Source organism: Drosophila sulfurigaster, chromosome 3, assembly GCF_023558435.1.
Source record: "Drosophila sulfurigaster albostrigata strain 15112-1811.04 chromosome 3, ASM2355843v2, whole genome shotgun sequence".
NCBI classification, from domain to species: domain Eukaryota; kingdom Metazoa; phylum Arthropoda; class Insecta; order Diptera; family Drosophilidae; genus Drosophila; species Drosophila sulfurigaster.
In genome coordinates, this window is record NC_084883.1 from 45,087,278 (window position 1) to 45,102,322 (window position 15,045).

At 39.0% G+C, this 15,045-nt stretch overlaps 1 protein-coding gene across 1 annotated transcript; it reads left to right on the forward strand.

The window, feature by feature from the left end:
* Positions 1-756: 756 nt before the first annotated feature.
* Positions 757-4,637, forward strand: LOC133840099 (mucin-2-like). The gene is made up of 4 exons (XM_062271760.1): positions 757-781; positions 836-1,279; positions 1,398-3,458; positions 3,578-4,637. Exons 1-4 carry the CDS (start codon positions 772-774, stop codon positions 4,627-4,629), a joined length of 3,567 nt encoding a protein of 1,188 aa, XP_062127744.1. The 5' UTR covers positions 757-771; the 3' UTR covers positions 4,630-4,637.
* Positions 4,638-15,045: the final 10,408 nt, after the last annotated feature.

Below are 15,045 nucleotides of genomic sequence, written 5' to 3' on the forward strand. Positions count from 1 at the left end.
ATGTTATAAGATTATGCTTTGGCACAGCGAGCTACGAGTATTTAAATTAATTTAACTATACAACTTGACTTCAGACTGCCCGCTGTGATCTTTTGTGTGATCTACGATAAAGTTCCTTAAACAATGTTGAAAGCATAAATATTAAAGAACTTATATATCTGGGGGGAAAAACGTGTATCTTTGCTGTGTCGCTTAAACAGAATATTGTAGTAATTATTTTAAGTATTTTTCTACTTCAATTCTCTAACTACAGTTTTCTACTTATTTATATTTTAGATTTTACGAATTACTAAACTAAAATAATATGAAATATATTAAAAATTTTATATTATTATATTTTAATGTATATTTTTATACTTTATAAATTATCAAACTAATATAAAATAAAGTATCAAGTATTCTAAAAATATACGAATTGAATAAACTATACATATTAAGTGTATCAATATACTTTTACTTCCAAACTAATACCAAAATAATTTTTATTAAATTACATTATTTACTACGAAATACATTTTGTGTCACATTTTGTTTTTGTACATAACAACAAAGATTCAAAGACTTCAAGAGAATTTGTAAGTCTATCTATAAAATCTGTAAACATTGTAAACATTACATAAGTTTTACTTGTTGGTAGTTTGCAATTTGTAAAATGTATTTCTGTCGGCGAAAAAATGTTTACTTGAGAGCTTTCAGTTAATTGTTTATACTTAAGAAAGTTAGCTATAAATACGAGATGCGCAAACTATAACTGACCATAAACTAGAGAAAATGCAGATGGGTAAGTTCTTTTATCAACTCTTCTAACATCCATAAAATAATATTTAATTTTCAGTTAACATTCTATGGATTGGTCTATTGACCATCGTCTTCGTCGATGCACTGGATATTTGCACGAATCGACAATTTGGCTATAAAGCAATCGACTCCACGAATCCTAATTCATATTACGTATGCTTCGGTGTCTTGGGCAAGTTCAAAAGCTCATGCGATGAAGGATTCCAATTTAGTGAAGCACAACAAAAGTGTGTGAATGGTGGCAGCAAAAATGAGTTCAACATCAATCAAAGCATTGCCATGTATAAACCACTTATATTCAATATCTTTGGAAACCTTTGGAAACCCAGACCTCCACCGACTACAACACCGTGTCCGCTTTCTCCGCCATCTCCTCCGCCGCCAACGCCGACTACAACACCGTGTACACTTTCTCCGTCACCTCCTCCGCCGCCAACACCATATTCACCATCACCACCACCTCCTTCAGACACAACCACAGGTAATTAAATTGAACAATAATAAATTAATTTTCCGCTTCTACAACTGCGTGAGCAACTGATAAGACAAAAGACAAACGAGTTCGCAAACTAGTACAACAGCTGTCGATATCATTACAGAAAGCACCACTGAAATTTCTCCATCAACGGATAACTCCACTGAAAAGTTGTCCTCCTCAACTTCTGAAGGCACCACTGAGAGTTCTTCATCAACGGATAGCTCCATTGAAAACTCGTCCTCCTCAACTTCTGAAGGCACCACTGAGAGTTCTCCATCAACGGATAGCTCCACTGAGAACTCGTCCTCCTCAACTTCTGATGGCACCACTGAGAGTTCTCCATCAACGGATAGCTCCACTGAAAACTCGTCCTCCTCAACTTCTGAAGGCACCACTGAGAGTTCTCCATCAACGGATAGCTCCACTGAAAACTCGTCCTCCTCAACTTCTGAAGGCACCACTGACGGTTCTCCATCAACGGATAGCTCCACTGAAAACTCGTCCTCCTCAACTTCTGAAGGCACCACTGAGAGTTCTCCATCAACGGATAGCTCCACTGAAAACTCGTCCTCCTCAACTTCTGAAGCCACCACTGAGAATTCTCCATCTACGGATAGCTCCACTGAAAACTCGTCCTCCTCAACTTCTGAAGGCACCACTGAGAGTTCTCCATCAACGGCTAGCTCCACTGAAAACTCCTCCTCCTCAACTTCTGAAGCCACCACTGAGGGTTCTCCATCAACGGATAGCTCCACTGAAAACTCGTCCTCCTCAACTTCTGAAGCCACCACTGAGATTTCTCCATCAACGGATAGCTCCACCGAAAACTCGTCCTCCTCAACTTCTGAAGGCACCACTGAGAGTTCTTCATCGACGAAAAGCTCCACTAAAAGTCCCTCCTCCTCAACTATAGAAAGCACCACTGAGAGTTCTTCATCAACGAATAGCTCCACTAAAGGCCCCTCTTCCTCAACTACTGAAAGCACCACTGAGAGTTCTTCATCAACGAAGAGCTCCACCAAAGGCCCCTCCTCCTCAACTACTGAAAGCACCACTGAGAGTTCTTCATCAACGAAGAGCTCCACCAAAGGCCCCTCCTCCTCAACCATAGAAAGCACCACTGAGAGTTCTTCATCAACGAATAGCTCCACTAAAAGTCCCTCCTCCTCAACTATAGAGAGCACCACTGAGAGTTCTTCATCAACGAATAGCTCCACTAAAAGTCCCTCCTCCTCAACTATAGAGAGCACCACTGAGAGTTCTTCATCAACGAATAGCTCCACTAAAAGTCCCTCCTCCTCAACTATAGAGAGCACCACTGAGAGTTCTTCATCAACGAATAGCTCCACTAAAAGTCCCTCCTCCTCAACTATAGAGAGCACCACTGAGAGTTCTTCATCAACGAAGAGCTCCACCAAAGGCCCCTCCTCCTCAACTACTGAAAGCACCACTGAGAGTTCTTCATCTACGAATAGCTCCACTAAAAGCCCCTCCTCCTCAACTTCTGAAGCCACCACTGAGGGTTCTCCATCAACGGATAGCTCCACCGAAAACTCGTCCTCCTCAACTACCGAAAGCACCACTGAGAGTTCTTCATCAACGAATAGCTCCACTAAAAGTCCCTCCTCCTCAACTATTGAGAGCACCACTGAGAGTTCTTCATCAACGAATAGCTCCACTAAAAGTCCCTCCTCCTCAACTATAGAGAGCACCACTGAGAGTTCTTCATCAACGAAGAGCTCCACCAAAGGCCCCTCCTCCTCAACTACTGAAAGCACCACTGAGAGTTCTTCTTCAACGAATAGCTCTACTAAAAGTCCCTCCTCCTCAACTACTGAAAGCACCACTGAGAGTTCTTCATCAACGAAGAGCTCCACCAAAGGCCCCTCCTCCTCAACTACTGAAAGCACCACTGAGAGTTCTTCTTCAACGAATAGCTCTACTAAAAGTCCCTCCTCCTCAACTATAGAAAGCACCACTGAGAGTTCTTCTTCAACGAATAGCTCCACTAAAAGTCCCTCCTCCTCAACTATAGAGAGCACCACTGAGAGTTCTTCATCAACGAAGAGCTCCACCAAAGGCCCCTCCTCCTCAACTACTGAAAGCACCACTGAGAGTTCTTCATCAACGAAGAGCTCCACCAAAGGCCCCTCCTCCTCAACTACTGAAAGCACCACTGAGAGTTCTTCATCAACGAAGAGCTCCACCAAAGGCCCTCCTCCTCAACTACTGAAAGCACCACTGAGAGTTCTTCATCTACGAATAGCTCCACTAAAAGCCCCTCATCCTCAACTTCTGAAGCCACCACTGAGGGTTCTCCATCAACGGATAGCTCCACTGAAAACTCGTCCTCCTCAACTACCGAAAGCACCACTGAGAGTTCTTCATCAACGAAGAGCTCCACCAAAGGCCCCTCCTCCTCAACTACTGAAAGCACCACTGAGAGTTCTTCTTCAACGAATAGCTCTACTAAAAGTCCCTCCTCCTCAACTATAGAAAGCACCACTGAGAGTTCTTCTTCAACGAATAGCTCCACTAAAAGTCCCTCCTCCTCAACTATAGAGAGCACCACTGAGAGTTCTTCATCAACGAATAGCTCCACTAAAAGTCCCTCCTCCTCAACTATAGAGAGCACCACTGAGAGTTCTTCATCAACGAAGAGCTCCACCAAAGGCCCCTCCTCCTCAACTACTGAAAGCACCACTGAGAGTTCTTCATCTACGAATAGCTCCACTAAAAGCCCCTCATCCTCAACTTCTGAAGCCACCACTGAGGGTTCTCCATCAACGGATAGCTCCACCGAAAACTCGTCCTCCTCAACTACCGAAAGCACCACTGAGAGTTCTTCATCAACGAAGAGCTCCACCAAAGGCCCCTCCTCCTCAACTACTGAAAGCACCACTGAGAGTTCTTCTTCAACGAATAGCTCTACTAAAAGTCCCTCCTCCTCAACTATAGAAAGCACCACTGAGAGTTCTTCTTCAACGAATAGCTCCACTAAAAGTCCCTCCTCCTCAACTATAGAGAGCACCACTGAGAGTTCTTCATCAACGAATAGCTCCACTAAAAGTCCCTCCTCCTCAACTATAGAGAGCACCACTGAGAGTTCTTCATCAACGAAGAGCTCCACCAAAGGCCCCTCCTCCTCAACTATAGAGAGCACCACTGAGAGTTCTTCATCAACGAAGACCTCCACCAAAGGCCCCTCCTCCTCAACTACTGAAAGCACCACTGAGAGTTCTTCATCAACGAATAGCTCCTCTAAAAGTCCCTCCTCCTCAACTATAGAGAGCACCACTGAGAGTTCTTCATCAACGAATAGCTCCACTAAAGTCCCTCCTCCTCAACTATAGAGAGCACCACTGAGAGTTCTTCATCAACGAAGAGCTCCACCAAAGGCCCCTCCTCCTCAACTACTGAAAGCACCACTGAGAGTTCTTCTTCAACGAATAGCTCTACTAAAAGTCCCTCCTCCTCAACTATAGAAAGCACCACTGAGAGTTCTTCTTCAACGAATAGCTCCACTAAAAGTCCCTCCTCCTCAACTATAGAGAGCACCACTGAGAGTTCTTCATCAACGAATAGCTCTACTAAAAGTCCCTCCTCCTCAACTATAGAGAGCACCACTGAGAGTTCTTCATCAACGAATAGCTCCACTAAAAGTCCCTCCTCCTCAACTATAGAGAGCACCACTGAGAGTTCTTCATCAACGAAGAGCTCCACCAAAGGCCCCTCCTCCTCAACTACTGAAAGCACCACTGAGAGTTCTTCATCAACGAAGAGCTCCACCAAAAGCCCCTCCTCCTCAACTACTGAAAGCACCACTGAGAGTTCTTCATCAACGAATAGCTCCACTAAATGCCCCTCCGTATCAACTACTTCTAGTACAACAACCTGCTTAACCACCAAAAAATGTCCCTATGCAGAAGCCTCGTTAAATTCTGAAAGCACCACTGAAATCTCGACTTCAAACACCAAAACAGACCCTATACAGACTCCTTATGAACTACTGAAAACACTACTAAAATTTCTACTTCTAGAAGCACAGAAAGTTCCTCCTCAACCACCAAAAAATGTCCCTACACAGACCCCTCATCAACTACCGAAGCCATCACTAAAATCTCCAGTTCTAGCAGCACAGAAAGTTCATCTTCAACCACCACAAGTGTCCCTATACACTCCCTATGTCACTACTGAAAGCCCCACTAAAATCTCAACTTCTAGCAGCACAGAAAGTTCCTACTCAATTCCCTCGTCAACTTCAGAAATCACCACTAAAATCTCGACTTCAACCACTAAAAAAGTCCCTATTCAGACCCCTCATCAGCCACTAAAAGCACCACTGAATCCTAGACTTCCTTCAGCACAGAAAGTTCATCCTGAACCACAAAAAATTGTCCCTATACAGACCCTGAAAATGCAATTGAAGTCTCGACTTCCAGCAGCACAAAAAGTTCTTCCTTAACCAACAAAAATGTCTCTATAAAGACCCTTGGTCACTACTGAAAGTACAATTGAAATCTCGACTTCCAGCATCACAGAAAGTTTATCGTCAACCACCAAAACGTCCTTATACAGATCCCTCATCAACTATTAAAAGCACCACTGAATCCTCGTCTTCCAGCAGCACAGATAGTTCCTTCTCAACCACCAAAAAATGTCCCTATACAAACTAAGAGTTACATATAAGATTGGGATGACTTACCATAATTTTATGTGAATACGAGATCAGTGTGCCCAATAAATGCAAATATCAAAGTTTATGTGCATTCTATTTTTGGTTAAAAGTTGAATATTGCAAAGCCAAAATGTGTTTTAGAATTCATACGATTGGCCCAATCCCCCACATTGCCAAAACTCTGCAGCTATCGGTTTTGGTGAGATACTCGTAGAACACAAAAAAAATTTAAAAAAAAAGAAAGAGCAAAAATATTTCGCATAAACAATGAGAAAAGCAACAAAAGCCAATAACAACTGCACACAACGTGTACTGAGGTGTGCGAATGCGAATTTACCACTACATTCAACTCTAGTATCACACACAGAACTATGTATATGTACACTCAGCATATACATACATACTCATACTCATATATGCATATAGGGTATATATTTCGACTGGGGTCTCATATTTCAATTTCGATTTTTGCAACGATGTGCGCGCTAAACGCAAACAAACACTTGACAAAGCAGGCAAATAAACAAATAGGAAAACAGCAAATATACAATATACATACTCGAACATCGAATGTGTTTATGCTATGTACATATATGGAAATATACTATAGATGAGCATATATCTCAATACATACACATACTACGCTTATGTAAGCCTATACCCATTATGAGAATAAAATGAAAGTATTTTCTTTATGCTACAGGTAAAGAGCAATGAATTTACTCCCTGTGATATTTGCGAAAGGGAAGAGCAACGATAAAACTCTGTATTTTCAGATCTAGACATCCTTCTATAATATATAACATATTAACTATATATGAAAAAAATACAACAATAAATAATGAAATAACATATTATCTGTATTAAAGGCGTGAAGATTTGGATAAAGAAGTTTTATTGAACAAAAATTTAGTCACATGAGAATAAAATATTATTGATATATGATATTAATAATAAATTTTAAATTCTTTGTAAAATTTAAGTAATTAAGACTCTTACATCGATTTTTAAATCTCTCTTAAACTTTGACATGAAAAGTTGATGAGAAAAAAGTTCAGATTAAAATCAAATGCAACTAATATTAATGTATATTTGACTTATTGTTAATATTATATTAAGATAAGAAAGTTATTCTTAGCTCTTAAATTGCATTTTGGGCAATATTAGCTTAAACATATTTGCAGGATATATTTCAGTTCATCACTAACTATAAATCGGAGAGGAGGGGGAGATGGAGGATCCCATCGTCTATGCAACGGACATGAGTTCTGTTTGTTTGGGTCCGGATCTGTTTCTGTTGCAAGACTACCGTTCGCATAAATGCAATGCAACTTTTGCCCTTGCACATTTGATGGCGATTCCGATGCGTGGCTGTTGCCGTTGCTGCTGTTGCTGCTGTTATTGCTGCTGTTGTTGGCAGTGAAAATGTCCAAAAATGAGGCACAAACATGCGCATGAATTTTGCCAAGCCAACAACAACATGTGACTGTGGCACTAACAAGTTGCCGGGGCCAGGAAGTGCAGCGTGCAAATAAATGTGGCATTTGCAACTCGTCGCAGGACATGTGCGCCAATATTTTAGCCATTTGTAATTTTATACTTATATTAAACGCTGTGACCCGGCCTGACAACAAGCGTTTGCATTTTCGATTTTGCCACATGGGAAACTCAATATATGTTATGTTATGTATGCAACCCAAAATGTGGCACGAGACTTGCAGCTGTTGCTTATAGTTGTTGCCAGTTGCTGCCACACTTTGCCAGCGGCAACAATGTTGGACCAACACCTTAATAAGCCATTGGGCAGCACTTGGATTCGACTCTTAGTTTTAGACCTTTGGCTAATTGCGAGGCGTTTGCTGGGCGACTATTTTCGCGCCTGCCACATGCCGCATGCCGCGGGGCACAGACTGGAATCGAGGGCACCAAGGATTTGCATAAACATGCAACGTGTCTAATACAACGTGTTTTTGTTGGCGGCCCAACTTCCGTCTCAAGGCCAAAACTAATACGAAATTTCAATTAGCAATTCGCCTAGCCAACGACACGAAAAGGGCGTTACCACCGGCTGAAAATCCAAACTAACTTGCCCGAAATCGTAAAGCCAACGCAAAACAAACACTAAACAACTTTCAGGCTGAATAAAAAGTTGAATCGATATCGCATAGTTTATGAGACGACGTTAAAAGTTATACTAACCTCCTGTCGTGTTTTGTTAGGTAGAATCCAACGTTCTTGAACTTGCCCCTTGTTTTGTGGCAACAACAGTGGCAGCGGCAGTGGCAGAATGAGAAAAACTACCTACCGCATTTTGTGTGCGAATCGCGGGGCAGCCAAAAATGGTTGACGACGTCGACGTCTTCGGCGGCGTCTCGCAAGTGGCGTTTTGTCAAATATTTTACAGACGATTCTACTTGGCTCGATTCGCCAGCTCTTCACGACTTTTATTTAATGAATTTCGCAAATTTTTTTGATGCAACTGCCGCAGCAGCCGCACTGCAGGGGCAGCAGCATCTCACGCATGCGGCTCTCGCTTCAACGGCAACTTGTCTTCGCATACACGATGTGCAAATAATTGTCTCAATTCCTCAGATTCCATGATCTGCAAGTCGCAAAAAGAACTGTTTGCCATCGAGTAGAGGAGAGGGGAAGGTAAGGCCTCACTTGCCACAAGATTATCGCAGCGCATGCTTAGGCAACACACACAAACTTGCCACATGCAATCTAGTAGCAAGTTGGCAATGCCACAACTGCCACAGAAACATGCTTAGAGGGCATTATATGCCAAACATTTTATCAGCATTTCGCAGATAGCTAATAATGTGAGAGAACATTAATATCCATGGAGACCACAATGTGCGTTTCACGAGATTTAATATACCGCTTTATAATGAAGACCTAATGAGAGCTGACCAATTTATATGAAGAGCAAACTTAATGAAATAACTAGAATTCACTTAACAAAATAACTAAAACTCTCCAATTCAATTTAATTTTGTCAATAGAAACAATTACACTTTTATTGAGTATTAAGACTATCATCAATGAAAAACACATTCGAGAGCAAATAATTTTGATTTATTGGAACTGAATAAAATACATTTAATATTTGTTTTAATAGTGTCTTTATACTCGAAAGTTCACATATCATAAAAAAAATAGTAAAGAAGAAAGCTGTAAATAATTTTCGCATAAATTTTATTAACTCTTTTTTAATAAGATTGGATTTTTTCACAATCTTTAAATATTTCTTTGTATAGAATAGATATCTAATTTACTTTGAAAATGTCTAAATACACCTTTTTACTATAATTAATAAAAATAGTACAGCATTAACATAGCGTAATTCACTAATTAAATAACAATTCAGGACTGAAAGACAATCCTTGAAATAAAATTTTCAGCCTTACAGTCGGGCTGTGTTAGTTCTTCATTTAATTATTTCCTTTTTATCTTTATTCTTATTGAATCATTAACAAAAAATGTGATTCAACGGTTCTCAAATCGATAGGAAAATAAATCGTAAGAAGACGTTTTAAAAAGAAATCTGAAGTATAGATTCAAATTAAAACGTAATGCCTAATTAGATGACATTTCTTGATATGAATGATTCGGGTAGCGATAATAGCTTTTTTTCAATCATTAACTCCAAATGTAATTCTATAGACAGTCTACAAATTAAATAGAAATAAATCGTTTCAAGACACTTTAAAAAGAAATCGAATCTTTACACTTAAATTATAGTTTAATGACTGATTAAAAGACAATCATCAATATGAATGTTTTGGGTAAGGTTGAGAACTGTGATAAAAACTTTCTTATTTAATTAAATTTAATTGAATAGACAGTTCAGAACATTTTCTGAAATGAAGTCTGAAGTACTATGTGAGTTCTATGATTTTAAAGTACACTTATGTATATTAAATACAAGTAGTGCTTCTTAAAATTGAAGCAGCTTACCTCAGACATTTGAGGCTTGAGCAACTTGCCACATGAGTGGGTAGACTGTGAGCTGCAATTACTATGGACTTTAATAGTTTTGCGTAGTCTGAAGCACTTCACGATCTACGTAAATTGCCAATGAGCCGAAAACAGTTGGCCATTTAGGCTCATCTTCGGGCGGTTTTCTTTTTGCGTTCACTAAACGCACAAGATGACAATGAGCCAAGTGAGGCCGACAAACTTGGCCCTGAGAAGGCGAAGCAAGCCAAGGCAAAGTTCTCTGCTTACTCTCTCTCGCCACAGAAGAGCGAATAACTAAAAAAAAAGAGAGAAGCTAAAACAAAAGAAAAACAATCGTCAGTCAATTGCTAAACGATTTGGGGTATGCGCGACAGGTATGCCTATGAGGCTCGGTTTTGTTTTGAGTCGCGAGGTTCAGCTTTAGCTTCAGGTTGAGGTTCAGTTGGTTGCGAATCGAATCGAGTTGGCGACAATTTTGCAATTGTCTGCGGCCAAACAGAAGAATGGCAAACGACAATGACAACGACGACGATGGAGGTCGTCGCATTGCTCGCATAGCCGACAATGAAAAGCGCCGCAAATTGCAACTTGCAACTTGCAACTGGCGAAACTGGCAAACTCGCAACTTGCATACAAAAATCTGTTTTGGGCTTTTTCGGACTCTGATAATTGCCATTGAATGGAATACTCGCTGAAGCTGAAGGTGAATGGTTTTGCTTAAGACCTGACCAAAACACATTTAATTGTTGTCGCTACCGTTTTCTCGCTTCCACCTTGAACCTGTCTCTGGGTCGATGTCAGGGTTAGCTTACCAACTGAGGATTCAGTTTTCGGTTTGGTATTTTGTATTTTGTGCGTGGGCAGCTTCAATTACGCGCTCTCGCTCGCGTTTCTGCTGTGTGGCTGCATGCTTCAGCGAGTGCAAAGCACGGAAAAAACAAAACTAATTAATAAATTAATTATGCTATTACAATAATACAGACACACACACACACCGAGTCAGGTGTAGTCAGAAGCCACCCTTGTGTGTACCAAAGAGAGACGCACACGCACTTTAATTATGAATATTTTCATGCTGAAATATGCATGCACTTGTTGTTGTTGTCGATGTTGTTGCTGTTGTTGTTGCCACGGGAGTTGACTTAATTAGCCACCCAGTGAGACAGTGCAAGGGCTTCCTTCTCTCTTTCTCAACACTGAAAAAAAGAAAAGTTTCTAAATTCAAGAACATTCATTTAAAAATTTCTCAAAATTCTCAAAATAAGAACAAAAAATTGTAGATTTAGTTTACACAATTCTGTAATCCATCGAAATTCCTATAAAGTTGGAATAAAGCATTTACTAATACTAGGATATTAGTCTGAAAAATGCCACTCAGAAAAAGACCGAAAATACTAGATTCAGGTTTACAAAATTTGGAATCCATCGAAATGCCTATGAAGTTTGGTATATTTAGTACTCTACGGTATATTTTGTATGTAGTACTATATAAATATATCAAATATGATAGTCTTAGGTACACTTTAGTATTTTTGCGGTATAATTTGGTATATTTTATTTAGTTATATTAAATTATTTGGTTAATACCGCACTCTTAGTGTTTTCGTTCATTATTCATTGTAGTCTAAATGCTGCACTGAAAAGTATTTCGTATTTCGTATTTCGTAAAACTGAATAACTTAATGCGCTATTAAATACTAAACAAAAAACAATAAAATATAATGTACTATTTTTTGTTTATCTTATAATAAGATTTGTGATCTAAAAACTATACAACTTTTGTCTCTTTTCAAATTTAAGATATTCTTGAAACACCTTTTAGACGACAACTCTTAGTACTAAGACCAAAATCTTGAATTTAGAACTTTTGTTTTCAGTGTAGCTATCTCTATTGTGCAGCTGACTGACATGAGCTTCAGTTGCGTTCAGTTTTCAGCTTCAGTTGAGTTTTCAGTTTTCTATTTTTTCGGGTCTGCTAATTAGCAGAATTTGTATATATTATGAAAGAATTTTTATGGCATTTTTTGACAGCGGAAAAACTGTGTTTACCATGCCATAGAGAGGGAGAGCAATAGAGAGATAGCATGCATTTGATTTGAATTTTATTTCCATGTTAACAGTTCTATTATCCTTGTGGCTGTATCTGTCCAGACACCAGACTGTGACTGTGACTGTGACGGCAACTTGGAGAATATGGGCAGACAGGCTTTGGCCAGGCACCTCTGACTATGATAAATCGCGCCATTTACCTGTGTGCGCCCAGGTAAATATATCAGCTAGGCAAGGTCATAAATATTAATTGTGTGTTTCGGGTTTGGGGCCGTTCAGGAACTGGAACTGGCCTTTAATTTTGCATGTCTCGCCTGTTATGTTTGCCTCTGGCCAGTGCTTGTTGTTGTTGTTACTGTTGTGGCTTAAAGTTGTTGTTGCCATTATCAATCGATCGAACGCGAGCTGCATTTGCTTAGCGGCCACAACGCCACTCGAATCAATAACAACAAACACACAAGAACAACAACAAGTTGCCAATATATTGTTAATAAATATTCCAGATTGCAGTCGCTACAGCATGTGTTCTATCAGCTCAACTGATACTCTGCAAACACATGTGACCAAATGCAATTGCAATTGTGGACACGGATATTATCGCGCCATTATTCGCATAGTTGGTAAACAAGGATTCTTAATATTAACTATAACAATTTAATGCATACGAGGGTGGGCTGATAAATATTCGGCCTTACAAAGAAAATACTTTTTTTTTTTTTTTAATTTTGCTTTTTTATTTCTCAACATAATCTCTTTTTAGACGTATGCACTTGGACCACCGATCCTCCAGTTTCCCAATACCTTCCATAAAATAGGATTAGTCCAGGTCTTCAAAATAGACGTTTTTTCACAGATTACCTGTTCATTTGAATGAAATTTCTTACCCCCAAGCCATTTTTTTAAGTTTGGAAATAAATAATAGTCACAGGGTGCTAAATCTGGAGAATAGGGTGGATGGGGTAGAATTTCGTAGTGCAATTCACACAATTTCGACATGGCGAAAACGCTCTTGTGAGCGGGAGCATTGTCCTGGTGAAACAAAACTTTTTTTCTTCGCCATGTGCGGCTATTTTTCTTCAGCTCCGAATCAAATCGTCCCAAGAGATTGGAATAGTATTCTCCCGTAATTGTTCTGCCTTTTTCCAGATAATCCACATGAATTACACCTCGGGCATCCCAGAAAACCGTTGCCATCACCTTGTTGGCCGACAAACCGATCTTTGCCTTTTTCGGTGCCGTTTCCCCAGTTGAAATCCATTGCTTTGACTGTTCCTTACTCTCTGGTGTATGGTGATGAATCCAGGTTTCGTCAACAGTCACAAAACGACGAAAAAATTCGTGTTTGTTTGCGTTAAGCAATGCCAAACTCTCCTTCGCAATGTGCAAGCGGTTGCGCTTATTTTCCATTGTGAGCAATCGCGGCACCCATCTTGACGAAAGCTTTCTCATGTGTAAAAATTCGTGTAAAATGTTTCCAACGCGTTCCCGAGAAATGTTTAGAGCATTTGCAATCTCTCGCAGCTTGATTCGGCGATCATCCAATATCATTCCATGGACTTTTTCCACAATTTCTGGTGTTGTCACTTCTCTAGGACGACCCGGGCGATCATCGTCAAAAATGCTTGTCCGCCCGCGTTTAAATTCAGCAGTCCAATATTTTATGGTTGAAAACGATGGAGCTGAATCCTTATAAACTTTGTCTAACTCATTTTTAATATCGTCGTTGAATTTCTCTTTTAAAAACAGAAATCTTATGACAGCACGATATTCGATTTTATTCATGTTGACGACAATGCAAAAGTGAATGCGCTAAAAGTCCCGCCAAAATTACCAGTGTTGATAAAACCGCATGAAACTTTCACAGTAATCGGCTGATAGAAAACACTAATCGAATAAAATACTTACGGATTTTTTAAAAATTTTTTCTTTGTTAGGCCGACTATTTATCAGCCCACCCTCGTAGTAATTATCATACTAAAATATTTGAGTTTTAATTTTTGTATTCAATATTTATTAAATTATCTGTATTACAGATTATCTTTTGACTTTCTACTTTTATCACAAGCCAGATTAAAAGATCTTTAACTTCTTGAATAATAACAAGACTATAGAATTTATTTATTGAAGTTGTTTTGGTTCATCTAATCAATGAATCGTATTAAAAACGAATATTTGGATTTTTCATTTGATCGTTCTGTATACAATTCAATATAGCAACTACGCTTAATCTTCACTTAAGATTTTGTTTTCTTGGTTCAGTTTTGAAATTTTTCTATTTTGAAAACAAGGATATAATCTTCCTATAATCTATTGTCATAATCAATCTTACATATATCAAATATTTTTAATCTAAATTTAATCTAAAACGTTTGATCTCAATATAAGTTTTGCATTTTTAGTTTAATTTTAAGATTTATCCATTGTTTCAAGATTGGACAATATAGATTTTTGAACAAGATTTAAGAATAAATCTTCTTGGTTTAATTTTGCCATACAAACAATCATGATTTATGGGTTTATTCTTAATTTTAGTACATTTTTTCTTTCTTTGTATGATTAGGTATATATCATTTAGATCATATTATATTAATAACTCTTACATCAATAATATAAAATTATATATCTGCAAATCTTACGACTCTTCATACCATATTTCAAGCATGAAAATAAATTTCAATGTGTCTTTTATTGCAAACTTTACAATGTGCAATAATGATCTTTATTGAATAGCTGCTTTATTTTTTTTAAGTTTTCGACTGTCACGTTCGCAAGCTTTAACTTTGCAATTTTTTCGATTTAATAAAGCACAGAAAAGATACTCGAAAAAAAGAGAAGTACCAGAGAGTGCTTGGAATGGCTGAAATAAAGTGTAGAGAGAGTTATATGAGGGGGGAGTTGAGGAGTCGAGAGTTATTCATAAGCGTGGCGCTGCTGTGATTAATATCCGAGGAATGCAGTTTATTGTTCCATGGTGCAGGAGCCGAGGCGTGGCAGCAGAGAGAGAGAGGGAGACACATGCAAGTGCTGGTCAAACCAAGAGTGGGAAGGGGGCAAGTGGAGAGGTGGCATATGTTAGACA